The sequence below is a fragment of the Pempheris klunzingeri genome, chromosome 22 (assembly GCF_042242105.1).
Source record: "Pempheris klunzingeri isolate RE-2024b chromosome 22, fPemKlu1.hap1, whole genome shotgun sequence".
Lineage (NCBI taxonomy): Eukaryota > Metazoa > Chordata > Actinopteri > Acropomatiformes > Pempheridae > Pempheris > Pempheris klunzingeri.
The window spans coordinates 594,998-622,884 of record NC_092033.1 but is presented as its reverse complement, the minus strand read 5'-3'; the positions used below and the strand labels follow the sequence as shown (position 1 = coordinate 622,884).

At 44.2% G+C, this 27,887-nt stretch overlaps 1 protein-coding gene across 1 annotated transcript; it reads left to right on the top strand.

Annotated features, from left to right (window-relative positions):
• Positions 1-247: 247 nt before the first annotated feature.
• On the top strand, positions 248-21,540 carry eps8a (EGFR pathway substrate 8a, signaling adaptor). The gene is given in 20 exon segments (XM_070853623.1): positions 248-334; positions 2,006-2,067; positions 3,570-3,637; positions 4,673-4,834; positions 4,915-5,064; positions 6,012-6,094; positions 6,178-6,314; positions 7,248-7,318; positions 7,555-7,681; positions 8,359-8,447; positions 9,133-9,207; positions 9,300-9,445; positions 10,163-10,343; positions 10,588-10,718; positions 12,368-12,455; positions 13,141-13,281; positions 14,941-15,184; positions 15,383-15,575; positions 15,792-15,924; positions 21,403-21,540. Coding segments are annotated over 20 exon segments (2,457 nt in total). The 5' UTR covers positions 248-269; the 3' UTR covers positions 21,514-21,540.
• The last annotated feature ends 6,347 nt before the right edge of the window (positions 21,541-27,887 follow it).

The following is a 27,887-nucleotide window of genomic DNA, read 5'->3' as shown; positions in this document are numbered from 1 at the left end:
TCCAGAGGAGATCTGAACTGTTTCAGGTTCTACTTTCTGAGTGAGGCTCATTTTTAGGAGCAGAGAGCGACACACTGAGGATCTGGAGCTCAGAGGTCTGCCTGACTGTGGTGGTCCACTGGGGGGCAGAACTTTGCCTCTCTGTATGCTGTATGTGAGGCAGCGGCTGATGCTAATGCTAATAATGCTAATAATAATAATGCTAATGCTAATAATAATAATGCTTGTGTGTGTGTTTGGTTGCAGCTGACGGTCCACAGTGAAGCAGGATGAACGGATATGAAACTCCAGCTCTCGCCTCCGGCGTCTTCGGCTCATACAGCTCACAGATCAAGTCAGTGTTTCATCACCTCGTTAGCATGTCTGTTAGCTTTTCTGTTAGCATGTCTGTTAGCAAACCTTCCTGATATCAGGCTCAGTGAGATGTTTGTGTCTGTGAGCATGAAAAGATAAAAGCCGATGTAGCCGTGCTGATGCTGTAGTTTAGACTTTAGCCACCGGACGCTAACGTCACCATTATTACACAGTCAGCGTAAGTTAGCATGCTAACATGCTAAAGTCCATGCTAAATGTCAGCATGTTGTCATGGTAACATGCTAACACCAGCTAATGTGCTAATGTTACTAAAGTGAACTACCTAAATATTCGATATGAAACTGAATATTTGACCTTAAAAGTTTAAATAGTTTGTCATTAATTACGCAGTGAAGGCGTTTTAATGGATTATCTGCCTGGTTTAAGGGTTTTTAAGGTGTTAAACAGCATCATAGCCAGTGAGGAAAGATAAAGGCCATTTAAAATCACATTAATGTTTCCTTTAAATGAATCCTAATGTGTCAAAGCGGATAAACACCTGAATCCTGGAGTGTTTTGTGTTGTCAGGTGTGAATGAAGGATTAATTAAAGGTATTTAAGGCTCCTCAGTGAGATCTTTGTGTCTGAGAGTGTGAAAAGCTCCGTCTGCCCAAGAAAACCTTAAATAAATACTTAATGAAAAGTGTAACTGAAGATGCTTCATGTTGGCGGCTGCAGGTCTTCAGTTAAAGCCTGAAACCAGCAGCTTCACACGCCTGGAAGATAAATACATTAAAACTGAAGTGGTTAGTCAAAAGAAATATAATAAAACTGAGTTTAAGTGACAATAAACATGTAAAATAAACAATAAACTGGCTTCATGGAAGAGAACAAGTAAAACTAAACACATTAACTTTGGGTGAAGTGGTCTGAGAGGGTCTCAGCGTCCTGAACTGGACTCTGTCACACTAATTGATCCACATATTTAACCGACCGTGCTGATTCCCAAAGCTAATGTGGCCGCAGGCTGCAGACAACCAGGTCAGAGAACCAGAGCAGGACCCTGATCCAGGTCCCTGATCCAGGTCCCTGATCTAGGTCCCTGATCCAGGACCCTGATCCAGGACCCTGATCCAGGACCCTGATCTAGGTCCCTGATCCAGGTCCCTGATCCAGAAACCAGTCAGTGGCCCATACAGCTTTAAACATAAGGAAAAGCTTCATACATCCCATAATAAACACACTCAGACTACCTTAAAGTTTTGTTTCCCAAAATGCTCGAACACTTAAATTTAATATTTTCCAGATTGTTCTTAATGATAAAGACGTACGTTCAAGTTCAGTTAAAGTGAAAATAAAAGTGTTAAATCAGTGTTTTTTTGAATGGAGTCTGGTGGTTTGAGCAACGTAACGATGTTCAGATTGAGGTCACTAATTAATCACCTGATTGATCAGTGGGACGGTTGGTTGGATCTGTGCCGGCCTGAAGTGACTGTCTGCGGCTGTAGGTGACATCACTTCCTGTCCAGTAGACGGGAAGTGATGGCGTTGTGCCCGTGTTGTTGCCACGGTTACCGCCGTGTAGGAGGTGTCCAGAAATAAATGAGCTGCCGGCCAATCAGAAACAAGAAGCAGGTCATCAGATACTAACAATCTGTCCCCCCCCCGTCTCCCCCTATATCTCCCCCCCATGTCTGTCTCCCCCCCACAGTGGCCATGGCTCTCCTGAGCCCCCCAGCAGTAAAGCCAAGTCCGGTGCCAAATCTCCCTACGGTGAGTTAATCTTCAGTCTCCTTCAGAACCTCCTCAGGGCTGAAACCTGGAGCCAGTCTGGGACCTGGACCTGGATCCGGTCTGGGACCTGGACCTGGACCCGGTCTGAGTCTTTAGAGGAATGGCTATGGAAACAAAACAGGGTCAGGACCCCGGGTCAGCTAACGGCTAACAGCTAACGGCTAACAGCTAACAGCTGTGTGCCGTCTGAACCCGGTCTCCCCCAGTGACGCTCCTCTGACATCATCAGAGGGCGTTTAAACCCGCCGTGGCTCTGAGGGAGTTTTGACCCTGTCGTGTTTCCGTACGGCAGAAACGTGTTTGTGAATCATCGTCTTTTATCTCGTTTATCTTCGTTAACAGGATCAGATGAGATCTATTTCCTTCGCTCCTCCTCCAAACATAAAAAGAGAAGTCAAAGTGAGCCGCCTGAAGAGTGTGTGTGTGTGTGTGTGTGTGTGTGTGTGTGTGTGTGTGTGTGTGTGTGTGTGTTAGTCATGTTATTAAATAACCAGGCTCTTATTTTGGTCGTTTCCTTTCCTCAGTCTGTCAGTGAATTAATTATTTCAGGGACAATAAATCCATTAGTCAGCTCGTCTCCACATTAAGAGTCTTCAGCTCTAAATGTTTTACAACATACAGGAAAATTCTCCAGAACTACAAAATAAGAGCCTTGTTATAAAGTTCCTGGTTTGTCTTTGAGGTCAGACCAACATGTGGGAATGCTGTTAAAGGGTATTCTGCTGTTTTTAACCCTGGGTCCTATCAACCGGACAAGTTCTAATACTTTTAGTACCCAGTTCCCTTTGGTGCTACTTCACCAGCCTCCATTGACAAAAACAGTCATTTTACACAGGAGCCTCTGGTCTTCTGCTGCCTCCACCAGTTGGTTTGTTTGTGTTATTGAGTGTTGCACAGATATTGTATTGATCTGAACTGATCCTTTAAAACACCAAAGTCACACAATAACACAAAATAAGTACCTGATGGAGGCAGCAGCAGAGCAGCAGCTCCTGTGTAAAATTACTGTTTTTGCCAATGGAGTCTGGTGGTGTCATTCAGACATCAAAATATGTAAAATTACAGGAGTTCTCCTTTGAAATCAGACTTTTTGTGTTTCATAACTCTTCCAACGATCAGTATTATTGTTGTGAAACTACTGAGAGTTCGTTTGAGAGAATTTTGAAGAAAACTAATCATTTCTTTTTTTTTTTTGGCCACAAATGTGCTGAAGTTTAATTACAATCAGCATTAACTCCAGTGTTGGTCCAGTGTGTGTGTGTGTGTGTGAATATAACGTTACAACATCCGACTTTTCAGGTCGTTTTTATTTTATATTTTGTGTATTTTGGATGATTTGAATAATTTCAGCAGGTCCCAGTCTGAACAGAGCAGCGTTATCTCAGGGGGCGACTACATGATGATGATGATGATGATGATCAGCTGATTATTGAGTGAAATAAAGATGAAGAGTTGATCATCCGCTCTGCTGTCTCCTCCAGAACAAAGAAAACACTTCACCAAAACCAGCATCAACAGCCTGACGGACACGTCGCAGTACCACGTGGAGGTGAGACCAGGACGCCTGCTGCCGCATCACACGCTCATGGCGGTTTCCACGGAAACAACCATCACATGTCGAGGAAGCAGAGTTGGCAACGAGCTGCTGTAACATCCACACGTCACACAACGTTTAAACAGCCGAAATATAGTTTTAGCGCCTCTACAGAACGACCAATCACAGAGCTCCCTGACAAGTTTTTTACCCGGTTACCAGCCGAAGTAAGGTCCTGATTGGCCGGGGCATTTAGTTTTCTTTATTTTTGATTTTTAAAATAAAGACAAATTACAGACGTGTTGGAGGATAATTTAGAACAAGAAGCATTCAGATTTTATGATGAATAATTTAAATACTTGTGAAATATGTTTTAAAAACAAAACAAGGAGAGGTCCACTTCTCCGAAAATAGAGACAAGTAATATATTAAAATTATTTAATCTTTGTAAATGTTAAGTTTTAGCCTTTGACAGGCTCAGAGTGTTATTCTAAGTGTGTGACAGCATCATGGAAAGGATCCCTACAGAGAGAGACCTGGAAGATCCTTTTGGTTTAACCACAAACAGCACACACACCAGACTACATTCACTAAAACAGGGATTTTAGAGAACAGGACACAGGAGCTGCTGCTCTGCTGCTGCCCTCACAGGTTGGTTAGTTTGGGTCAACGCAGTGTTTGTGTATGACACAATAACACACACAAATCCCTTAAAATGTCAAAGTCACACAACAAGACAAACAAACAGCTGATTGAAGCAGCAGCTCCTGTTTTAAAATGACAGTTTTTGTCACTAGAGTCTGGTGGGTGTCTTCAAGGACACCAGAGTCCATTGACAAAAGCAGTAATTTTAACTCACAGAAAACCAGTTTCTGGTCAGCTGCCGCCTCCATCGGGTCCTTTGTGTTAACGCCTGATATGCAATGATTGATCAGTGATTGATCACTGGAGTCTGGTGTGTTTGAGGAAAGTGTTTAATGGCTGTTAATGGTGAGAGAATCAGAGACTGGAAACGACCTGAATAAACGGGTTCCTCCCATGTGACCTCAGCACCTGACCACGTTCGTGTTGGACCGTAAAGACGGGATGATCACCGTGGACGACGGCGTCAGACGTCTCCGCCTGCTGGACGCCAAAGGGAAGGTTTGGACGCAGGAGATGCTGCTGCAGGTGGAGGAGAAGACGGTCAGCCTCATCGACCTGGAGACCAAGGTGAGAAACAGGACGTGGTCATAGCGGCGGCGGCCACGTTGGCGAGCGCTCCTGAACGCCTTCTAACGCGGTCGTTTCAGAACGAGCTGGAGAACTTCCCCATCGGGACGGTGCAGCACTGTCAGGCCGTGATGAACGCCTGCAGCTACGACTCCATCTTGGCGCTGGTGTGTAAAGACTCCGGTCAGACCAAAGCCGACCTCCACCTGTTCCAGTGTGACAACATCAAGGTAGGCCGGCCTGTGATTGGTCCTCTTCCAGTCCGCTGCCACGTCCTCTGACACCCTGTTGACCCAGTTCATCAGTGCTTTAAGCTGCAGGTTACCATAGCAACAGCAGTGATGCTTAGTTACGCTTAGTTACCGCTTAGTTACCGCTTAGTTACGCTTAGTTACCGCTTAGTTACCGCTTAGTTACGCTTAGTTACGCTTAGTTACCGCTTAGTTACCGCTTAGTTACGCTTAGTTACCACTTAGTTACTGCTTAGTTACCGCTTAGTTACACTTAGTTACCGCTTAGTTAGGCTTAGTTACGCTTAGTTACCGCTTAGTTAGGCTTAGTTAGGCTTAGTTACCGCTTAGTTACGCTTAGTTACCGCTTAGTTACCGCTCAGTTACCGCTCAGTTACCGCTTAGTTACGCTTAGTTATGCTTAGTTACGCTTAGTTACCGCTTAGTTACCGCTCAGTTACCGCTTAGTTACGCTTAGTTACCGCTCAGTTACCGCTTAGTTACCGCTTAGTTACCGCTCAGTTACCGCTTAGTTACGCTTAGTTACCGCTTAGTTAGGCTTAGTTACGCTTAGTTACCGCTTAGTTACGCTTAGTTACCGCTTAGTTACCGCTCAGTTACCGCTCAGTTACCGCTTAGTTACGCTTAGTTATGCTTAGTTACGCTTAGTTACCGCTTAGTTACCGCTCAGTTACCGCTTAGTTACGCTTAGTTACCGCTCAGTTACCGCTTAGTTACCGCTTAGTTACCGCTCAGTTACCGCTTAGTTACGCTTAGTTACCGCTTAGTTAGGCTTAGTTACGCTTACGCCTCCATAACCCCGTGAAGACCCTGCACAGCCTGTTCAAGGACTCAAACCTCCCTCAGTCGCTGACTTCAGACTTTTCCAGGCAGAAATGTTCAGACGTTGTTTCAATATAAACTGGATTTAATGTTTTTCTTCTCAGGCGAATCTGATCCAGGCCGACGTGGAAAGCGCCGTGATCGACGCCAAAGGAGGCAAAGTGAAGAAGAGACCTGAGGCGCTGAAGTACGAGCCAATCAGAGGTCGCGTTTAACCCCGTTTATCATCCCGCTGACAGCTGATTGGCTGATGTGTCCGTCTGTCTGCAGGATGATCCTGAAGAGCGACGGGATCATCCCCCCTCCCCCCGCCGCTCCCGCCCCCGAACCGCCGCCGTCGTCCAGTCAGATGGACGTGAAGACTCGAGCGGCCGCCTGGTCAGCCTGGACCAATGAGCAGCAAGACTGTGAGTGATGTCACATCGCAGCAGGAAGACGTAAAACTGGTTTAGATTAGTTATTCAGTTAGTTATCGATTATTAAAAAATTATTATTTTAGAGCTGCTGCTCCATCAGTCAGTGTGTTTCGATCCAACACAATATTTGTTTAACACACAGTTACATAAACAAGCCCTTTACAAGACCAAAGTTACACATTAATAGAAACAAACTAACCGATGGAGGCAGCAGTAGGGCAATATAAGTTAAAATATAAAAATCATGACATCTACTCAATAACTGACGTAACTCTTAACTATTATCGCTCTCTTCAAACACACCAGACTCCATTCACAAAATCAGTCATTTTAGCTCACAGAACACAGGAGCTGCTGGGATTTTAGTGTTTTAACACACAAGTTCAGATGTGAACGAACTCTTTAAATGACCAAAGTCACACAATAACACCACACTGACTGATGGAGGCAGCAGCAGAGCAGCAGCTCCTGTGTCCTGTTCTCTAAAATCCCTGTTTTAGTGAATGTAGTCTGGTGTGTGTGCTGTTTGTGGTTAAACCAAAAGGATCTTCCAGGTCTCTCTCTGTAGGGATCCTTTCCATGATGCTGTCACACACTTAGAATAACACTCTGAGCCTGTCAGTGGATCAAACAAGCTCTTTTAGTGGACCTACTGTGATCAGGTGCAGTTGTCCCAAAGGATCACGTTGCAGCCATTGCAGCCCGTTTGGTGTCTGCTGGCTGAGGTGATCTACTGGACCAGTTCCAACACTTTGACTACCTACCAGTCACTCACACACCAGGATGTGGACAGAGAGGATCATGGGTAGAAACATTATTTGAACGTCTCCATCATATTTGTGGACAGTTGGTCAGTTTTTAATCTACAGATGGGACTGGTTGTTATTGTTACTGGTGACTGATTGGTGGTTTGTCCGTCAGCAGACGAGAGGCAGAGACTGTCGGAGGACGAGGCGCCGGTGGAGGTGACGGCCGCCGGAGTGGACCGAGACGTGGTGAGTGAGGTCCAGCTGGTCGACCTGCGGCGGTTTAAATCCGAGGTCGCTCCGGTTCACGGGACAATACATACGGGGTTTAAGCTGATTGGAGGATGTAGTTTGGTTGACATGTAATCAGAGTTTGGAAGCTTTGAGGGAAAATCTGGTTACATAAAAGAAAGATGGCGGCGCCGTGAGGAGGCGGCTCTCTGCTCGTTCAATCAGTGATCATGTGGACGTGTTCTCTGAAACAGCAAATCCTGAACCACATCCTGGACGACATCGAGTTCTTCATCACCAAACTTCAGAAGGCGGCGGAGGCCTTCACCGAGCTCTCCAAGAGGAAGAAGACCAAGAAGGGGAAAAAGAAAGGTCCAGGAGGTGAGGAGGAGGCTTTCTGTCATGTTTTTTTCTTTCTTGGGATGATGAAGGGATTCACCTCCCAACTCACTAAAAACTATAACTATAAATGACTGTTTTTGTCAGTGGAGTCTGGTGAGAAAACCCCAAATATGTCTAGTTGTATCAGTTTTTAAACACACCAGTCCTCATTGACGAAAACAGTCATTTTACACAGGAGTTGTTGGTCTTCTGCTGCCTCCATTGGTTCGTGTGTTTGTGTTATTTTGTGTTACACAAATATTGTGTTGGATCTGATCCGACCGTTAAAAACACCAAACTCACACAATAACTCAGACACACTGACTGATGGAGGCAGCAGCAGAGCAGCAGCTCCTGTGTCCTGTTCTCTAAAATCCCTGTTTTAGTGAATGTAGTCTGGTGTGTGTGCTGTTTGTGGTTAAACCAGAATGATGCCACATGAACAAGCAGGTTAATAGTTTCAGTGCAGCTGCTTGTTTCTTTTAGAGAAAATGTAGCATCCAGTGTGTTCGACATCAGCAGCAGCCATCTTGGATCAGTGTGTTTCATATAAAACCCCCTCATACCAGATAAACAGCTGTGATTGTTCAAACATGCTCATATTTAGGTTCTAGTTCTTTATTGATTCTTTTCACTGAACTGATCTGAACAGGAAGTTGTGTCTGATTCCCCCCCAGAGGGCGTCCTGACTCTGCGCTCCAAACCTCCTACTGAGGACGAGTTTGTCGACTGTCTGCAGAAGTTCAAACACGCCTTCAACCAGCTGGTAGGAGTGTGTGTGTGTGTGTGTGTGTGTGTGTGTGTGTGTGTGTGTGTGGTTGTGTGTTTACTGTGTGTGTGTGTGTTTGTTTACGGTGTGTGTGTGTGCGTGTGTGTGTGTGTGTGTGTGTGTGTGTGTGTGTTTACGGTGTGTGTGTGCGTGTGTGTGTTTACGGTGTGTGTGTGTGCGTGTGTGTGTTTACGGTGTGTGTGTGTGTGTGTGTGTGTGTGTGTGTGTGTGTGTGTGTGTTTACGGTGTGTGTGTGCGTGTGTGTGTGCGTGTGTGTGTGTGTGTGTGTGTGCTTACTGTGTGTGTGTGTGTGTTTGTTTACGGTGTGTGTGTGTTTACGGTGTGTGTGTGTGTGTGTGTGTTTACGGTGTGTGTGTGCGTGTGTGTGTTTACGGTGTGTGTGTGTGTGTGTGTGCTTACTGTGTGTGTGTGTGTGTGTGCTTACTGTGTGTGTGTGTGTGTGTGTGCTTACTGTGTGTGTGTGTGTGTGTGTGTGTGCTTACTGTGTGTGTGTGTGTGTGTGTGTGTTTACTGTGTGTGTTTACTGTGTGTGTGTGTGTGTGTGTTTACTGTGTGTGTGTGTGTGTGTTTACTGTGTGTGTGTGTGTGTGTGTGTGTGTGTGTGTGTGTGTGTGTGTGTGTGTTAACTGTGTGTGTGTGTGTGTGTGTGTGTGCTCTGCAGGCGAAGCTGAAGGACCAGATCCAGAACCCGAGCGCCGTGGAGCTGCTCCACTTCCTGTTCTCTCCTCTCAGGATGGTCAGTGAACGTAAATAAATAAAATCAGTTTGGACGTTTTTAAAAAACTAGAATCTCATAAAAACTCCCCCCCCCCCCACCACCACCACCAGGTGATCCAGGCCGGCGGCGTGGATCTGGCTCGGAGCGTCGTGGTTCCTCTGCTCACCAGAGAGTCCATCGAGTTCCTGCACGGCTCGGGGACGGCGGAGGAGCGACACCTGTGGGTCGCCCTGGGAGAGGGCTGGACCAAATGCAGGTGAGCCGGTGGCGGGGTCCGACACTCTGCTGTGGGTCACAGCTCACCTTCGCTCACACTTTGTTCTGCCGTGTTCATTTTATTCTAAAACCTAAATTAACCACACAGAACTTCTTGCTAACGCTACATGCTAGCTTAGCAAAATAGCCTTTACCATGCTAACAGTTTAATAGCAAGTTAACAAGCATTTTGCACACCTACCTTAGCATGCTAACACGCTAAACATCACATTATTGTAACATTGACGGGCACTAACATAACGACCAGCTGCATTTGGACCTGGTTGGAGTATGGAGGACCGAAGCTGCCAAAACCAAAAACTAATAAGTAACTAAACAAATGAAAAAAGCAGCTGATTAATTTCATATTCGTGACATAAAAAGATATTTATTACCTCTTGTGTTAATTCCTGGATTTATTTACTTTCCTATTTAATTAGTGAATAATTTATTCTTATTATATTTAATGATTAAAGACATTTTATACATAAATGTATTTGTCTTTAAAAATGAATAAACTGAAATTGACACAAATAAAAACATATTCTGTCACATTCATAAATCAATGACCGTCTATACTTATTGATCAGTAATGTTTTGGTATTAGTCCTCGTACGGAGCCCTTTATTTAAGTCTACATATATTACGTCATGCGGTGTTGACCCTCCGTACGGTGACCACCGAGCAGGTGTGAGCTGATGACCCGTGCCGTGTGCAGGTTGGAGTGGCCGAAGGATCACTACTTCCCCTCCTGTGCGCTGAGGTTTCGTGACGGCTGGGAGCCGCCCGCGTCGCCTCTGTCCAGAGAGCAGGAGCTCGCTCAGCTGGCCGAGAGTCTCGCCAACGCCGACGTCCACCGACACGAGGAGGTGAGCGCATGAGGGGGGTTCAAACGTCCTGTTATACCTGCAGCCACCCCAACACCTGGGTGGCGTCATGACAACCGGACGTTCAGGAACAGAACCGACGGTGGAGCGACTTCCTGTTTGTCTGTTTCCAGTTTTAGTTCCTAAAATAATTCAGCTGCTTTGTTACCGTGACGGCGAGTTTATCTGTTCGGTATCCGGGTAAGATGGCGGCCGGCGAGCCCACGAGTGATGATGTCACGTGATGTGTGTGTCTCTACTTCCTGTGTTTGTGCAGCCGTCGGCGGTGCAGAGGTTCCCTCCGGCAGACGGGTACGCCTTCGCCAACACCTGCAAACGCATGCAGATCCTGGATCAGAGCGCCGCCGTGGCCGCTTTTAAACAGGCCGTCAGCCGCCGCGTAGATGGGTAACCCAGAGGTCACGTGACGCCCTGGAGAACCGATCCCCGATCTGAACTTTTGATCTGTGGAGGCCGAAATACCAATTATTGATCAATAAATACACAGAGGAGTGAACGATCCATAAATACATTTCTGTATTTGTTTCATCGATCCAGAAAAATCTGGAAACAAATGATTTATTTCAGTGTTCATATCATTGATCATTAGAGTAATTATTACTTATTGATCATTAATGAGCTGTTTCTCTTCCGTCCTCAAACCTTCTGACTCACTTTCTTTATTCTGCTGCTCAACATGAAAATCAGAGAAGATTGATCCAAACTGGACAAACTTCCTTCTTTCAGTCTCTGTTTCCCCTGAAGCTCTAAAAACTGATCTGTTTCCCCTGAAGCTCTAAAAACTGATCTGTTTCCCCTGAAGCTCTAAACACTGATCTGTTTCCCCTGAAGCTCTAAAAACTGATCTGTTTCCCCTGAAGCTCTAAAAACTGATCTGTTTCCCCTGAAGCTCTAAAAACTGATCTGTTTCCCCTGAAGCTCTAAACACTGATCTGTTTCCCCTGAAGCTCTAAAAACTGATCTGTTTCCCCTGAAGCTCTAAACACTGATCTGTTTCCCCTGAAGCTCTAAAAACTGATCTGTTTCCCCTGAAGCTCTAAAAAGTGATCTGTTTCCCCTGAAGCTCTAAAAAGTGATCTGTTTCCCCTGAAGCTCTAAACACTGATCTGTTTCCTCTGAAGCTCTAAACACTGATCTGTTTCCTCTGAAGCTCTAAACACTGATCTGTTTCCTCTGAAGCTCTAAAAAGTGATCTGTTTCCCCTGAAGCTCTAAACACTGATCTGTTTCCTCTGAAGCTCTAAAAAGTGATCTGTTTCCCCTGAAGCTCTAAACACTGATCAGTTTCCTCTGAAGCTCTAAAAAGTGATCTGTTTCCTCTGAAGCTCTAAAAACTGATCTGTTTCCCCTGAAGCTCTAAAAAGTGATCTGTTTCCTCTGAAGCTCTAAAAACTGATCTGTTTCCCCTGAAGCTCTAAAAAGTGATCTGTTCCCTCTGAAGCTCTAAAAAGTGATCTGTTTCCTCTGAAGCTCTAAACACTGATCTGTTTCCTCTGAAGCTCTAAAAACTGATCTGTTTCCCCTGAAGCTCTAAAAAGTGATCTGTTTCCTCTGAAGCTCTAAAAACTGATCTGTTTCCCCTGAAGCTCTAAAAAGTGATCTGTTCCCTCTGAAGCTCTAAAAACTGATCTGTTTCCCCTGAAGCTCTAAAAAGTGATCTGTTCCCTCTGAAGCTCTAAAAACTGATCTGTTTCCCCTGAAGCTCTAAAAAGTGATCTGTTTCCTCTGAAGCTCTAAAAAGTGATCTGTTCCCTCTGAAGCTCTAAAAACTGATCTGTTTCCCCTGAAGCTCTAAAAAGTGATCTGTTTCCTCTGAAGCTCTAAAAACTGATCTGTTTCCTCTGAAGCTCTGAACGTTGGGACGTTTCTCCTCGGCTGTGATGTCGTTAAATATCAGTTCTGATCCAAATGTGCAGTTTTTCACCACATCACTGTTTTAAAGCGTCTCCTCCCACATCAGCTGTCTGTCTGCTGATCAGTATTGATCGCTGATGCCGATTGGTTGATGTGTTTCAGAGGGTTTGAAGCCGACGGCAGAGGCCAGCCGCTGTTTGCCAAATCTAAGTACGACTTTGTGGCGAGGAACAACACGGAGCTGTCGGTGCTCAAAGACGAGGTGGTCGAGGTTTGTGTTTAATTCTTCTGTTGTTTCACATCAGTTCACCTGAAATTCGCATTTACTGGATTTTCATTGGCTGACGAGCCTCCAACCAAACTCTGTTCATTTTTCTGGAGATTTAAAAAAATACATCATGAAGTTTCTCACTTTATTCATCCCACACTTCATTTACAGAAACACCTGCTCAGGTAAATCAACCCCTCAGCTTTCCTATCACCACTAATTTGGCTGTTCAGGGCTGATATTGATCACTGATTTACTTGTTTACTGACTACTTGTTTAACTTCTTATTTATTAGAGAGACAAAGATCATAAGATAATAATAATAAGGAAATAATAAAACAATACCTGTAAATGAGTTAAAAGAATCAAGAAAAATCAGCTAATAAAACTTAAAGTTTAAGTTTTTTAAGTTACGTTTGCTTTAGTTGTCTGGGTTCTTTTTTTATTAATATTATTATTTAATATTCTCATACAGCAAAAACTCCCAACAGGTGAAATAAAAACACGACATAAGGAGAAAAAATAAGTAAATATAATATAAATAAATGCACACACACACCTTTTTACGTGTCGGGTGATCGTGTTGATGCACCAGATCACCAGATCACCAGATCACTGATCTTTGAGTCTCATTCTGACTCTTTATTTTCATTTTCACCTTTAAAGAAGTCGTCTTTTCCGCCGGCAGGTTCTGGACGACAGGAAGCAGTGGTGGAAGGTCCGTAACGGCTGCGGGGCGTCCGGCTACGTGCCAAACAACATCCTGGAGAACAGCCGAGCGGTGGACATGACGGGCAGAGGAGAGCCCATCTACAGCCACACCATCCAGGTAGGACCACACCTGAACACCACACCCTTTACTTCATCAGTCTGCTCACGTCGCTGTCTCATCTCCCTCATGTGCTTTATCTTAAATATTAAAGCTTATGATGCCAAAGAAGGAGTTTGAGTTGTTCAAGGTACGAGCAGCTGTGACACTGTTCTCACTTGTTTTTGCTTTGCTGTGGAGCTTTTTAAAGGAACAGTCTCACATTTATTTTTCTACATTTGGTAAATTAACAACATTCAACATGTAAATCAGATTTGGGTTTTTTTTTTTTCTCTTTTGATGCAGCTAGGCTAGCAGTTTCCCTCTGCTTCCAGTGTTTGTGCTAAGCTAGGCTAAACATGTCCTGGTGTAACACTTGTTAGCTAACAACTACCATAAAATTAGCTGTGTGTTTCTGTTTGTACCCACCAGCAGTGAGCTACAAACCTCTATTATAACACTGGATATGCTGTATGTAGCATAACAACTAGCATAATGTGAGATGTACCAGCTGTTTCCCCTGCTTCCTGTTTTGTCTTAAGCTAGGCTAAACCTGCCCTCATATAACACCGCTTAGCTCCAAATAAGCTAGCCATATAAACCCCTAGCATGACATTGATCATGTTAGCTGTCTGCATCTCCGCTGTTTCAGTCGTTGTGCTAAGCTAGGCTATGTCCTATTGTAACAATTGTTACCTAAAACAACTACCATAGCATTAGCTTTGACATCTATTTGTTGCTACCAGCAGTGAGCTACAACCTGCTCTTATAATGTTAGATATTCTGAATGTAGCCACATTAACAGCAACAAGCCATAAACAGCTAGCATAATGCTAGGCTAAGGCTAGTTCCCCCCTGCCTCCTGTCTTTGTTTTAAGCTAGGCTAAGCGTGCTCTGGTACAACACTGATTAGCTAAAAATCAGGCTATAAACCGCTAACATAGCATTGATTAATTTACCTGTATCTCCTCTTCCGGTCTTTCTGCTAAGCTAAGCTACGCTAAACACATCCTACTATAACATACGAACAAACAGCTGCCGGCATCACGTCGGATATGTTAGCTATTTGTGGCTACACTCTCTGGCAGTTTCCCCCTAAGCTAAGCAATAACAACAGTTAGCTTCTAACAACTAGCATAACAACAGCTACTGCTTGTTACTAACGTTAGCATCAATGAGCTATTAACACTCAGCATGCTAATGTTTTGGTACTAACTATTATACATGTTAAAGCCTAACGTAACCATGATTACGCTAGCTGGTTTGTAGCTACACTTGCTAGCAGTTTCCCTCTGCTCTCAGTGTTTGTGCTAAGCTAGGCTAATGATGTGCTGGACCTCTCACTGGGTATTTAGCCAAGTGTCAGACTGTTCCTTCAAGTGTTTTTAGTTTAGTTTGGTAGCTGAACCAGATTTAGCCTGTTAGCTCGGTAGGTTTGCCGTGAGTTTGCTGCTGTGAACATTTTGTTTCACCGTTTCATTACCATGTTTTATGTTTCATGTTTCATTTCACTTTGCCAGCAATTACTGGGGGAGTTAAATGAGGTAAACACCCAACAGACATCACGACTTCTGACATCAAAACTCTCTTCAGCGCCGTTTGAATATTTAGACGGTGAAACTTTTTCTGTCGTTTGGCTGCAAAAGTGTTTAAAACACCAACAGAGAATGTCCCTTTCAGAAGCAGACTCCCCGGACGGACTACATCCCCAGTAAGCCGGTGGTCACTCCGATGCCCCCGGCTCCCACGCCGCCCCCTCCGGCCCCCGCCAGGCTCCCCACGCCGCCGCTGCCCCCTCCGGCCGCCGAGCCTCCCAAGCCGGCAGGCGGCGGCTCGGTGAGCCGGAAGAACAGCGCGACGTCCAGCGACAACGGCAGCGTCGCCATGAGGGAGCACAGCCACCAGAGGGCGACCGCCGTCCACCGTGAGTCACAAGAAAGAAACGACGTGATCTAAACACCAAGACTGTTTGTCGGTTTTAGTTTTCCAGGTTTTATTTTTACTCAAAGTCACAATAACTTTTACATTTAATATTAAATATAATAGTTGTGTTTGTTCACACCGTGTTGACTCGATCCTAACGATCACATTTATCTGATAATCAATAATCTTCTGTGAACAGGCAGGAAGTCCAACATGGAGGAGGTCCAGGACGAGCTGGTGCACAGGCTGACGTTGGGCCGCAGCGCCCAGAAGAAGTTTCAGGCTCCGTCTCGCGGCGGCGGCAGCGGCGGCGTGCCGTCGGTCAACATCACCTACGACTCGTCGCCGGACGACGTCAAAGGCTGGTTAGAGGCCAAAGGCTTCAGCCCAGTGTGAGTCTCTGTTTAAGGTGTGAACAGGTGTGTGTGTCCAGGTGTGTGTCCAGGTGTGTGTAGGTGTGTGTCCAGGTGTGTGTCCAGGTGTGTGTTCAGGTGTGTGTCCAGGTGTGTATCCAGGTGTGTGTCCAGGTGTGTGGTGTGTATCCAGGTGTGTGTCCAGGTGTGTGTCCAGGTGTGTCCAGGTATGTCAGACCTGTCTCCTCTCTGCAGCACCATCACCAGCCTCGGCGTCCTGACCGGCGCTCAGCTGTTCTCCCTCAACAAGGAGGAGCTGAAGACGGTTTGTCCCGACGACGGCGCTCGAGTCTTCAGCCAGGTCGCGGTCCAGAAGGCGGCGCTGGAGGTAGGTCAAAGGTCACACGTGATGTCACTGACACCAAACAGATTAAACCTTAACTCTGCTGCTGACATCTCAGAGGAGCTGCTTTAATCTGAACAAGCTTTTGGGAATTAAAGGAGAACTCCACTGTTTCTGACCTCTGTCCACATCCTGGTGTCTGAATGACTGGTAGGTACTAAAAGTGTTGGAACTGGTCCAGAAACATTTTATATCACCACCAGACTCTACTGACAAAAACAGTCATTTTCCTCCACAGAACACAGGAGCTGCTGGTTTACTTCTGCCTCAGTTTGTTCAAGTTATTGTGTGACTTTGTGTTATTGTGTGTTACACAAATATTGTGTCGATCCAAACTGACCCTTTAAAACACCAAACACTCTGACTGATGGAGGCAGCAGCAGAGCAGCAGCTCCTGTGTCCTGTTCTCTAAAATCCCTGTTTTAGTGAATGTAGTCTGGTGTGTGTGCTGTTTGTGGTTAAACCAAAAGGATCTTCCAGGTCTCTCTCTGTAGGGATCCTTTCCATGATGCTGTCACACACTTAGAATAACACTCTGAGGTAATCTACTGGACCAGTTCCAACACTACCTACCAGTCATTAGACACCAGAATGTGGACACAGAGGATCATGGGTAGAAACAGCGGAGTGCCCCTTTAAGAAAAATCAGAATCAGCGTCCAAACACAAACAAAAGATGGATGATTGTTAATAACAGCTGTGAGATGATGAAGCTACAGTTCAGTTTACTGTCAGCATCTCTGTTCTGGATTTAAGGGTCATTTTTAGAAAGAGCACAGAGACCTGGTTACTGGATATTACTACATGATGAAGATGACGATGAAGAGTGGACGTTAGCTGAGTCCTGTAGATCACAGAGCTTCCAGGCAGCTGATTGGTTCATCAGACAAACACGAGCAGCAGCAAACAGGAACGAGCTCAAAGAAACGTTTTCAACCACGATACCGATGAAGGTTTCAGGAGACAGAAAACACGTTGACACTTCAGGTGTGTTGGGAGGAAAACATGCTAACTTAGCCTCATGCTAACCTAGCCTCATGCTAACCTAGCCTCATGCTAACTTAGCCTCATGCTAAAGTCAGCTTTTACTCAGTGGAGTGTTATCTTCAGTGAATGTAAACAGCTTGTTGTTCACATCAAGTTTATTTGTTACTGAATATTTACAGCCGCTAACTGCAGGTGTAACCGCTAGTTAGCTAACTGACACAGCTAACATTAGCATGCTAATATCTTACTGGAGTAAAACTGGTCATTTTGTTCACGTCTGACTTGAGTGTTGATAAAAATGTCTAATAAAGACTTTAAATTACATCTCACTAAAACACTAATTACACATGATGCTAATAATAAAGACTAATTGACTAAATGCTGCTGGTTAGCTTAGCTTAAGCAGATATTTCCTGCTCACTCAGATTCCTAATAAATATAAAACGGTTTCTCAGTTAAGGTTAATGTTTAATTTGGCCTCTTAAAAGTGTTGTTTTATAGTTTGAGCTGCAGCTTGTGACGCTGCAGATTTATACTTCCTGTTTACATAGTCGTAGTTGCTCATGATTGGACGACGCTACAGATGTTTCCTAGCGACAGACTTTAAAATCAGCAAAGGATTCACGATGACCCGGTGCATCCAAGTCCAGGTCTTTGTGGTCTGATCTGGTTCATTCCGGTCTGGTTTGGTCTGCTCTGGTCTGGTCCTTATTGGTCTGGTTTGGTCTGGTCTGGTCTGGTCCTTATTGGTCTAGTCTGGTCTGGTCCTTATTGGTCTGGTTTGGTCTGGTCTGGTCTGGTCCTTATTGGTCTAGTCTGGTCTGGTCTGGTCCGGTCAGGTCCAGTCTCGTCTGATCAGGTTTGGTCTGGTCCAGTCCGGTTCGGTCTGCTTCAGTCCGGTTTGGTTTGGTCTGATCTGATCAGGTTTGGTCCAGACCAGTCCAGTCCGGTCTTGTCCAGTCTCGCCTGATTAGGTTTGACCAGGTCCAGTCTGGTCTGGTCCGGTTCCTGTCAGCTGCAGTGTGTTTGTGTCTGGAAGCTGAAGTTCTGCTGTAGGTCTTCTGAGGGTCTGTTGAGGGTCTGTTGAGGGTCTGTTGAGGATCTGTTGAGGATCTTCTGAGGGTCTGTTGAGGGTCTGTTGAGGGTCTGTTGAGGGTCTGTTGAGGGTCTGTTGAGGGTCTTCTGAGGGTCTGTTGAGGGTCTTCTGAGGGTCTGTTGAGGATCTGTTGAGGGTCTTCTGAGGGTCTGTTGTGGGTCTTCTGAGGGTCTGGGTCTGTTGTGGGTCTTCTGAGGGTCTGGGTCTGTTGTGGGTCTTCTGTGGGTCTGGGTTTGTTGTGGGTCTGTTGTGGGTCTTCTGAGGGTCTGGGTCTGTTGTGGGTCTTCTGGGGGTCTGTTGTGGGTCTGTTGTGGGTCTTCTGGGGGTCTGGGTTTGTTGTGGGTCTGTTGTGGGTCTTCTGAGGGTCTGGGTCTGTTGTGGGTCTTCTGGGGGTCTGTTGTGGGTCTGTTGTGGGTCTTCTGGGGGTCTGTTGTGGGTCTGTTGTGGGTCTTCTGGGGGTCTGTTGTGGGTCTGTTGTGGGTCTTCTCTGTGTTCTCTGTCCCAACTGTGGCGCGGCCTGGTGTTTGGTGTCTGTTTCCACCTGCAGGTTTTCTTCTGACCCTCCTTTGATCTTCTGAATCTGTTACCACGTTCATTCAGGTATCGTGTCCACGAACAGACGCTTTGTTCTGATGGCCAGATTTAAAGGAACAATTCAGCATTTTTAAGGAGACCCCATCAGATGCAGGACTAATGGTTTTGGGGGTTTTTTCAGATCTGTAAACAGAAGCGACGGTAACTCGGAACATGTTTCCACTGATGGAGGATAAAGAGAAAAATGGACGGAGCTGTAAAAAGATGTGGACTCCAGTCATGAACCTGACTCTTTTTTTGACTCTGGACTTTCTGGTCTTGACTTGAGATGTTCTGGTTTTGACTTTTCTAAGTCAAGTCCTGTCTTTGCCTGTTATTTGTTGGTCTTGACCTTTGACCTGTGACTTGGACCTGTTCATTCTGGACTTGGAATTTGGTGGTGTTGACTCAGGTCCCCACTTGGAACTTAGCGGATGATCCAGTCTGGACTTGGACTTATCTCATAGTCAGGGCTTGAGTCTTGTGACTTGTAAAACAGTGCCTTATTGGTTCTGACCGGGGACGATCCAGTCTGGACTTGACAGTCTAGATTCTGGACTGTGGGACTTACCTGACTTTAAACTTATGGTCTTGACTTGGGACCATCCAGTCTGTACTTGGAATTTGGTGGTGCTGGTTGTTGACTTTGGATCATCCAAAGTCAAGTCCTGAGTCAAAACCAGTCTGGACTTTGGGAAGTCCTGAGTCAAGACCAACAGGTCCTAAGTCAAGACATGCAAGTCCAGTCAGGACCTGAAACTTGTGACTTGTAAAACAGTGCCTTGTTGTTTCTGACCGGGGACGATCCAGAATCTAGACTGAGGGACTTACCTGACTTTAAATTATGGTCTTGACTTGGGACCATCCAGTCTGGACTCAGGACTTTGTAGTCAGGTCCTAAAACTGATGACTTGTCTAATTGGGTTTGACTTGGGACGTACTTGCCTTTAAACTAGCTAGCCTGGACTTGGACTCCCCAGTCGGGACCTGAACTCTACGATACTATGACTGTTTCCTGTTTTTCATTTCCTCCATCAAAGTAAATGTATAATAATAATAATAATAATAATGATTATTATTATTATTGTTATTATTATTATCATTTTTAGTAATTAATACAAATATTTTCATATTATTTAATAATTGATGACTCTGGCCGTCAGAACGAAGCTCATGCGTAGCAGCATTTTAAGGTAGCGCCAGTATTTGTCCTCCTGCTGTGGCTGTTTTAAAAAGTCCTCCTTAAAGTCCCCGAATGAACCAGAGTGTTCCACTTCCTGTTGCCCTCTGACCCCGCCCCGTTGCCCTCTGACCCCGCCCCGTTGCCCTCTGACCCCGCCCTGTTGCCCTCTGACCCCGCCCTGTTGCCCTCTGACCTCCCCCCAGTAGAGACCAGGATGTAGATCTTCTCTCGGCTGGACTGAGATCTGCAGGGACAAACCTGCGTTGTGCGTGCTAGCTTAGCTTAGCTTTGATTAGCAGTCAGCTAATCGTACAAATGGCTGCACACGTCACCAACTTTTATTTAAAGGAAACGTTCTCAGTTTTTCCAGTTTTTAATCACAAGAAACATCCATTTAATTCTGGACAGAATATTTGAGCTTCCTGTGACGTGTCGGTGAGTTTGTGTCGCTGACGGTAAAAGTCGAGTTGGGATCTCTGGATCAGTTAGATCTGTTAGAGCTCCGACAGCTGGTGGCACAAAGATGACGACTCAAAAAATAAAACATTTGTAATCCAACGAGGACAAAAGGTGACTTATTCAACAATAAATACACATGAAATGATCACAAATATATCTACAAGCATATTAGAAATTATTACATAAACAGAAAAAATATACAATTATTTCTACATATCTACTTTTTTATGTATTTTTATGATTCAAACTTTTAATTTTGCATGTCTGTATTTTTAAATTTCCCTACATTTCAATTTTATTTCTGTATCTGCATGAATAAAAAAGTAAAAATGTAGAAATAAAGAAATTGGTAATGTGAGCAACAAATATTGTGCTTAATTATTTATTTTTATTTCAGCATCTATTTATATTCCATTTCTTATTTTGAATTCATTTATTTTATTTAAGTGTATATTTTTTATTTAAGAGTCATTTTTTGTCCTCCATACTGATCCTGTTAGTCTTCCTCTCTGGTGCTCTGATTGGTGCTCGTACGACAGCGGTCGTCTTTGTGCGACCGGTTTTAGACGCTCCCGTTACCCAGCATGCCTCCTGACTCGTACTGTAGATATTTTCATCCACATGCTCTCTGCAGCTCGCGGCGGCGGCGTCCTGAGGTTGGTTCAGGCGTCTGGCTGAGTTTACATGGAGTCCATCTAAGCACAGCCGGCGGTGTCGCTCACGTCTCTGACCGACGGGAAGATTTTCTCTCCTCTGCTGATAAAATCTTCAGAGACGCTCAGTAGATGATCAGAGACGCTCAGTGGCTTCAGAGGCAGCGAGACATTTAAAGTTCTGCTTCATGTTTGAGTTTCACCACTAACAAACTGTTTTTATCTTCTTCACTCTGCTTCCTCCCCTCTCTGGATCCACACTGCCTGTCTGTCTGTCTGTCTGTCTGTCTGTCTGTCTGTCTGTCTGTCTGTCTGTCTGCCTGCCTGTCTGTCTGTCTGCCTGCCTGTCTGTCTGTCTCTCTCCCTGCCTGTCTGCCTGTCTGCCTGTCTGTCTGTCTGTCTGTCTGTCTCTCTCCCTGCCTGTCTGTCTCTCTCCCTGCCTGTCTGTCTCTCTCCCTGTCTGTCTGTCTCTCTCCCTGTCTGTCTGTCTCTCTCCCTGTCTTTGGCCTCCAGAGGAGTTCAGGCTCTGAGCTCCAGGAGATCATGAGGAGGCGTCAGGAGAAACTTGCAGCCACCACCTGCGACTCAGGGGTGGAGTCTTTTGACGAAGGCAGCGCCCACTGAGCTCCACCTGGCCTCCTCCTCCTCCTCCCCCTCTTCCTCTCCCTCCTCCTCCCCCTCCTCCTCCTCCCCCTCCTCTTCCTCCTCCTCCCCCTCCTCCTCTTCCTCCCCCTCCTCCTCCTCCTCCTCCTCTTCCTCCTCCTCCTCCTCCTCCTCCTCCTCTTCCTCCCCCTCCTCCTCCTCCTCCTCCTCCTCCTCCTCCTCCTCCTCCTCCTCCCCCTCCCCCTCCTCCTCCTCCTCCCTACTTCACCTTCTCACTCTCTTGTTTTCACGCCGCTGCCTGCCGTTGTCTCTGGCTCTTGCTCCTCAGGCGGCGGCCGACCACGCTGAGTTCGTGGAGATCATGCGTCGCAGGCAGGAGCTCCTCAGCTCGTCTCCGTAGGGAAACACAGGAGAGAAAAACTATTTAAAAGAATCCACAATCGACCGGCTGCCGTCTGGACGTCCGACATGTTCAAAGCTCAACAGAGAGAATTTCTCCACGTTTGCCTGAAGCTCCTGTGAACACGGTTGGACTCCGGACGCTGGTTCTCTCAGTATTAACGCTCCAGTTTGGGCCTCAACACCTTTTGTTTTTCTGAGAGACTAAAACAGTAAACCGTCAAACTCTCCTCTGACGGTGACGATGACCAGAACAGATTTATTCAGTTTATATTTGAACCCCACAGGATATTAGAGATATTAAACCCTTAGTCATGTAGATCAGAGTCTCATTTAGAACTAGGATCATATGTTAATGTGTTGGTCTGAACTCTAACATCAAAGTGACGACAACCAGAACGATATAAAACAATCAGTATTCTTCTTCTTCTCATTGGTCACTGCTGACGTTTTATTTTGAAAAGCTCAGACGGGTGTTTGGCGGTTTTACCTTTCAGAAGATCAGACGGTCGACTCTTTTCCTTGAATGTGATTAAAAACTAGAGGCCCAAAGTGGAAGTGAAGGTTTCTGTGTTGTCGCAGGAAACAAATTAATTTATTGATGAATCCAACTTTCCGTTCAGATTATTGATCGGAGACTCTTTTTATTTCTGTTTGGAACGTTTAAATAACTAAGAGATCTTTATGATGATGATGATGATGATGATAAAAGGCCATCGTGTGTTTAGATCCAGTAGATTTAGGAGATTAGCAGTTTTGCACAATAACTAATAGAAACATAAGAGTGAAGAATCAAAACGATCCAGAATCATTCGAGCTTCTTTAATCTGTTAGAAAAGATCCTAAAAATGTTCTAACGTCCAAACACTGAGATGAATGTAATCTTTAAATGTTTAAACAGGGCCAGTGTGTTTCCTTCACGCTCCGCCCACAGCAACAGGTAGCCTCACGTCCCGTTGGTCACCTGACGAGGTCACCTGATGAGGTCACCTGACGAGGTCACCTGGCGAGGTCACCTGATGAGGTCACCTGACGAGGTCACCTGGCGATAAAGTGACCCAGAACACTTCTTCTGTGGTGCTGAAGCTGGTTTCACTGTGAAGCTTCACGACCGAAGGATCAAACATGGCGTCATTAGATCCACGAGTGTCGACGTTCTTTAGTTCATAATCAATAGGAACGATTTAAATCATCCTGTCACACTAAAACTATGAAGAAGTGAAGTGAAAACACTAAAGATGATGTTTGTTTCCAGAAGAATCACAACCTGCCTTCTGTCGACGTCTAAAGCACAATAAGCTACAATAAGAGAATATAATCTATAATCTATAATCTGGATTATATAGAAAACACACTGGGGCCGTCGTCACTTCAGGAAATTGACCAACGGGACAAAATAATAAACATTCAGTTTCCTTATTCTCTGTAAAACTCAAACTTCCTCGTCCATCGTTTCCACTAGTTTCTACCTGGCAGGTTATTTATTGATCAGCTGATCGCAGGAACGATGATAACTAAAGTAAATACATCAGCTGTCTGTGTCAAAGTGGAAACAATCCGTCTTTATTAACGTACTAAAGTCGTCCGTTAAACTTTTATTGTTCTCGGCTGTTTGAGTTCCAACTTTTATTTATGAATAAAAAACATTTGTACCAAAAAAAGACAAAAAAAATTCACACCAACAAAAAGTTTTGACGCCACAACAGTTTTTTGATCCTGTAGCTGAAGAACATTAATATAAATATAATATAATATAATAAATCTAAATGTGTATAGACGCTTGCATATGAACGGACGTTTACTCACTGTGGCATTGATTGTATTGATTATGTCCCACTACAGAGTCCCGATCGGTCCGGTGGGGCCGAAGGTGTGAACAGTGAGGTTGTTGATCTGTAGCACGACGATGTAATTATTGATTAAAGCTGATTAGTTCGCTGTCGTTAATGAGAGTTTCTGTATTTAGAGAACAAACGGTTGTAGAGCCAATCAGACGCTGGCGGGGAGTTCATTTGTACGTGTAGAGTTTTCATGGTGCCTTTTCCATTTAAATCTGCTCATTCTGCAATAAAACATTTATAAACATCACTTCGCTCAGTTTGTACTTTATTTTATTTGTCTCATTTTATTTTATACTTATTTTATTTGTCTCATTTTATTTTATACTTATTTAATTTTTATTTAAATTTTTATTACTTTATACTTATTTTACTTTATTTTATTTTCCTTATTTAAAACCTGGCTTCCTGTTGACGTCCACACTTTGATCCACGTCACTGAAAACTGGACGTGTGGTAAGAATCCTGATTTATTATTTAATTACTTTATTATATAATTATAATATAATTAATTATTATATTTAATGTTTGTTTTAATTCTGAAATAACTTTTTGAACGAGTCTGATATTCAAAGTTTTTTTGCTTCTTAAAACGTCAACGTTTTCTTCAAGCTAACATAAAGTTAGCTTGAAGAAAAGTTAGCTTTATTTAAAGGCTGTTATCTGGTTAATAATCGTTCGATCTTTGTTAGTTTTACTAGTTTTGTTTAACCGTAAACATTTTTGTAGAAGAATTCAGCTGGAGTGTAAACGATGGTTGTTAATAAAGTTTTAAGTTAAATCTTCATTTGAAGGCGTTAACAAACGTTCAGAAGTGAGACAGGATGCTGTTACGCTAACGTCACGTTAGCTTACAAGACGTCACGTTAGCTTACAGGACGTCACGTTAGCTTACAGGACGTCACGTTAGCTTTCAGGACGTCACGTTAGCTTTCAGGACGTCACGTTAGCTTACAGGACGTCACGTTAGCGTTCAGGACGTCGCGTTAGCATTCAGGACGTCACGTTAGCTTACAGGACGTCACGTTAGCTTTCAGGACGTCACGTTAGCTTACAGGACGTCACGTTAGCTTTCAGGACGTCACGTTAGCTTTCAGGACGTCACGTTAGCTTACAGGACGTCACGTTAGCGTTCAGGACGTCACGTTAGCATTCAGGACGTCACGTTAGCTTACAGGACGTCACGTTAGCTTTCAGGACGTCACGTTAGCTTTCAGGACGTCACGTTAGCTTACAGGACGTCACGTTAGCTTTCAGGACGTCACGTTAGCTTACAGGACGTCACGTTAGCGTTCAGGACGTCACGTTAGCTTACAGAACGTCACGTTAGCTTACAGAACGTCACGTTAGCTTTCAGGACGTCACGTTAGCTTACAGGACGTCACGTTAGCTTTCAGGACGTCACGTTAGCTTACAGGACGTCACGTTAGCTTACAGGACGTCACGTTAGCTTACAGAACGTCACGTTAGCTTTCAGGACGTCACGTTAGCTTACAGGACGTCACGTTAGCTTTCAGGACGTCACGTTAGCTTACAGGACGTCACGTTAGCTTTCAGGACGTCACGTTAGCTTACAGGACGTCACGTTAGCTTACAGGACGTCACGTTAGCTTACAGAACGTCACGTTAGCTAACGTGGTTTAAAACGTCACTTCACGATTCAATTTGAGGTTAAAGAGTGAAAAAATGTTAATTTAATCAACATTTTCACCAAAAGAGTCACATTTAGTGTCCGAGTTTAGATTTAGTGCCATAAATATTATATATAATAACCCTGATCGGACCGATTGATCTCTCCTCTATAGTATAGATCATATTAACACTAATAATAACCCTGATCGGACCGATTGATCTCTCCTCTATAGTATAGATCATATTAACACTAATAATAACCCTGATCGGACCGATCGATCTCTCCTCTATAGATCATATTAACACTAATAATAACCCTGATCGGACCGATCGATCTCTCCTCTATAGTATAGATCATATTAACACTAATAATAACCCTGATCGGACCGATTGATCTCTCCTCTATAGTATAGATCATATTAACACTAATAATAACCCTGATCGGACCGATCGATCTCTCCTCTATAGTATAGATCATATTAACACTAATAATAACCCTGATCGGACCGATCGATCTCTCCTCTATAGTATAGATCATATTAACACTAATAATAACCCTGATCGGACCGATCGATCTCTCCTCTATAGTATAGATCATATTAACACTAATAATAACCCTGATCGGACCGATCGATCTCTCCTCTATAATATAGATCATATTAACACTAATAATAACCCTGATCGGACCGATCGATCTCTCCTCTATAGTATAGATCATATTAACACTAATAATAACCCTGATCGGACCGATCGATCTCTCCTCTATAATATAGATCATATTAACACTAATAATAACCCTGATCGGACCGATCGATCTCTCCTCTATAATATAGATCATATTAACACTAATAATAACCCTGATCGGACCGATCGATCTCTCCTCTATAATATAGATCATATTAACACTAATAATAACCCTGATCGGACCGATCGATCTCTCCTCTATAGTATAGATCATATTAACACTAATAATAACCCTGATCGGACCGATCGATCTCTCCTCTATAGATCATATTAACACTAATAATAACCCTGATCGGACCGATCGATCTCTCCTCTATAATATAGATCATATTAACACTAATAATAACCCTGATCGGACCGATCGATCTCTCCTCTATAATATAGATGACAGACAGTGAAACAGACGAGTGTTTAACAACAACACTTTATTTTGTTCCAACACACACACACACACACACACACACACACACACACACACACAGTAAAACTCTGTGACGATGCGTTCGAGGACCCTCAAACTTTCAGTGACACGAAGAACACGAATGGCACCAAAAACGAACACGTCTGACTGACACACGAAGCAAGAGAAGGAACCGTAGAAAGAGTGTACCGGAGCTTTTGGGCCTCGTCTGCAGGTCGTCCGGTCACGTGTCCGCTGACCCGCGGCTCAGGTAACGACGAGTCACGAACACGACGAGTCTTCAAAAACAAACTAGAGCAACATGTGCACACGAAGACGAGTAGAAACGGGAGTAAGCAGTAGTAGTATGTACAGAGCTTCTGACGGTGAAGACTTCAGGTGTGTTTGAAGCTCAAAGGCCACGAATCGTTTCACAGGTCTCAACACGAGCGGGACACGGGGTGGCCAAAATAACAGAGACGGCAGTCAGAGGAGACGGACCTTTACTTTGAAAGGTAAAGTCCTTCTTTTTTTAATTAGTTCTATAAAAAGTTTTAGGGGCAGAAACAATATTTAGTTTGGAAGTGAATTAGGTTCAGGAAAAAACTTAACTAACTTTAAATGAACTCAAAATTTCAAGATTGAAGTCTGACTTTTGACTTTTTTCTTGACTTTTCCAACTTGTGGGTCCATAAGAAGTCTTAAAAAGTCTTAAAAAGTCTCAAATTACAAAAAAACCAACTTTCTTCAGATAACTTTAGTACTTGATGAAGTATCATATTTATGTTATAATATTAGAAACTGAATCTGTCGTCATAAATTTAAGCAAAAAGGCCGCAAATTATTTTATTTATCAGGACAATTTTAAAACACGTTATGAACCTTTAATTGAATTAAAGTGCACATAAACATCCAGTTCTGTTTAATTCTTAGTTTGATTTGAATCAGTTTTTAATCCATTCATTCAGGCAAATGTAGTTTATAAGATTAAACAGTTCAGTTCACTAAAAGTCTCATTTAATTAACTTTAATTTACCGTGTCGCTCGACTCTGCGCTCTTATTTTGGCGGCGTCACCCTGTGCTTCCTGAATGCGGTCGGCCTCTCGTCCGATCAGAAGACATTCTCTACAGTCAAGTGAGAAACGTGGAGTTTTTTTTACCCTTCAAGTCGAACGTTCAGTAGAAAGACGGAAGATGAACTAACTAACTAAGTTATCGTAAAAAGTCTAACGAGCTTCAGAAACTACTTTCTGTACAGAAGTCGAGTTTTGGAGACAAAGATCAAAGAGAGCGACGGCTTCACGCCCCAAAACGGATTCTTTAGGTTTTACCGTTGACGCTCACTGATTCTGGTCCAACGCCACTTTAGATGTTGTTCAAG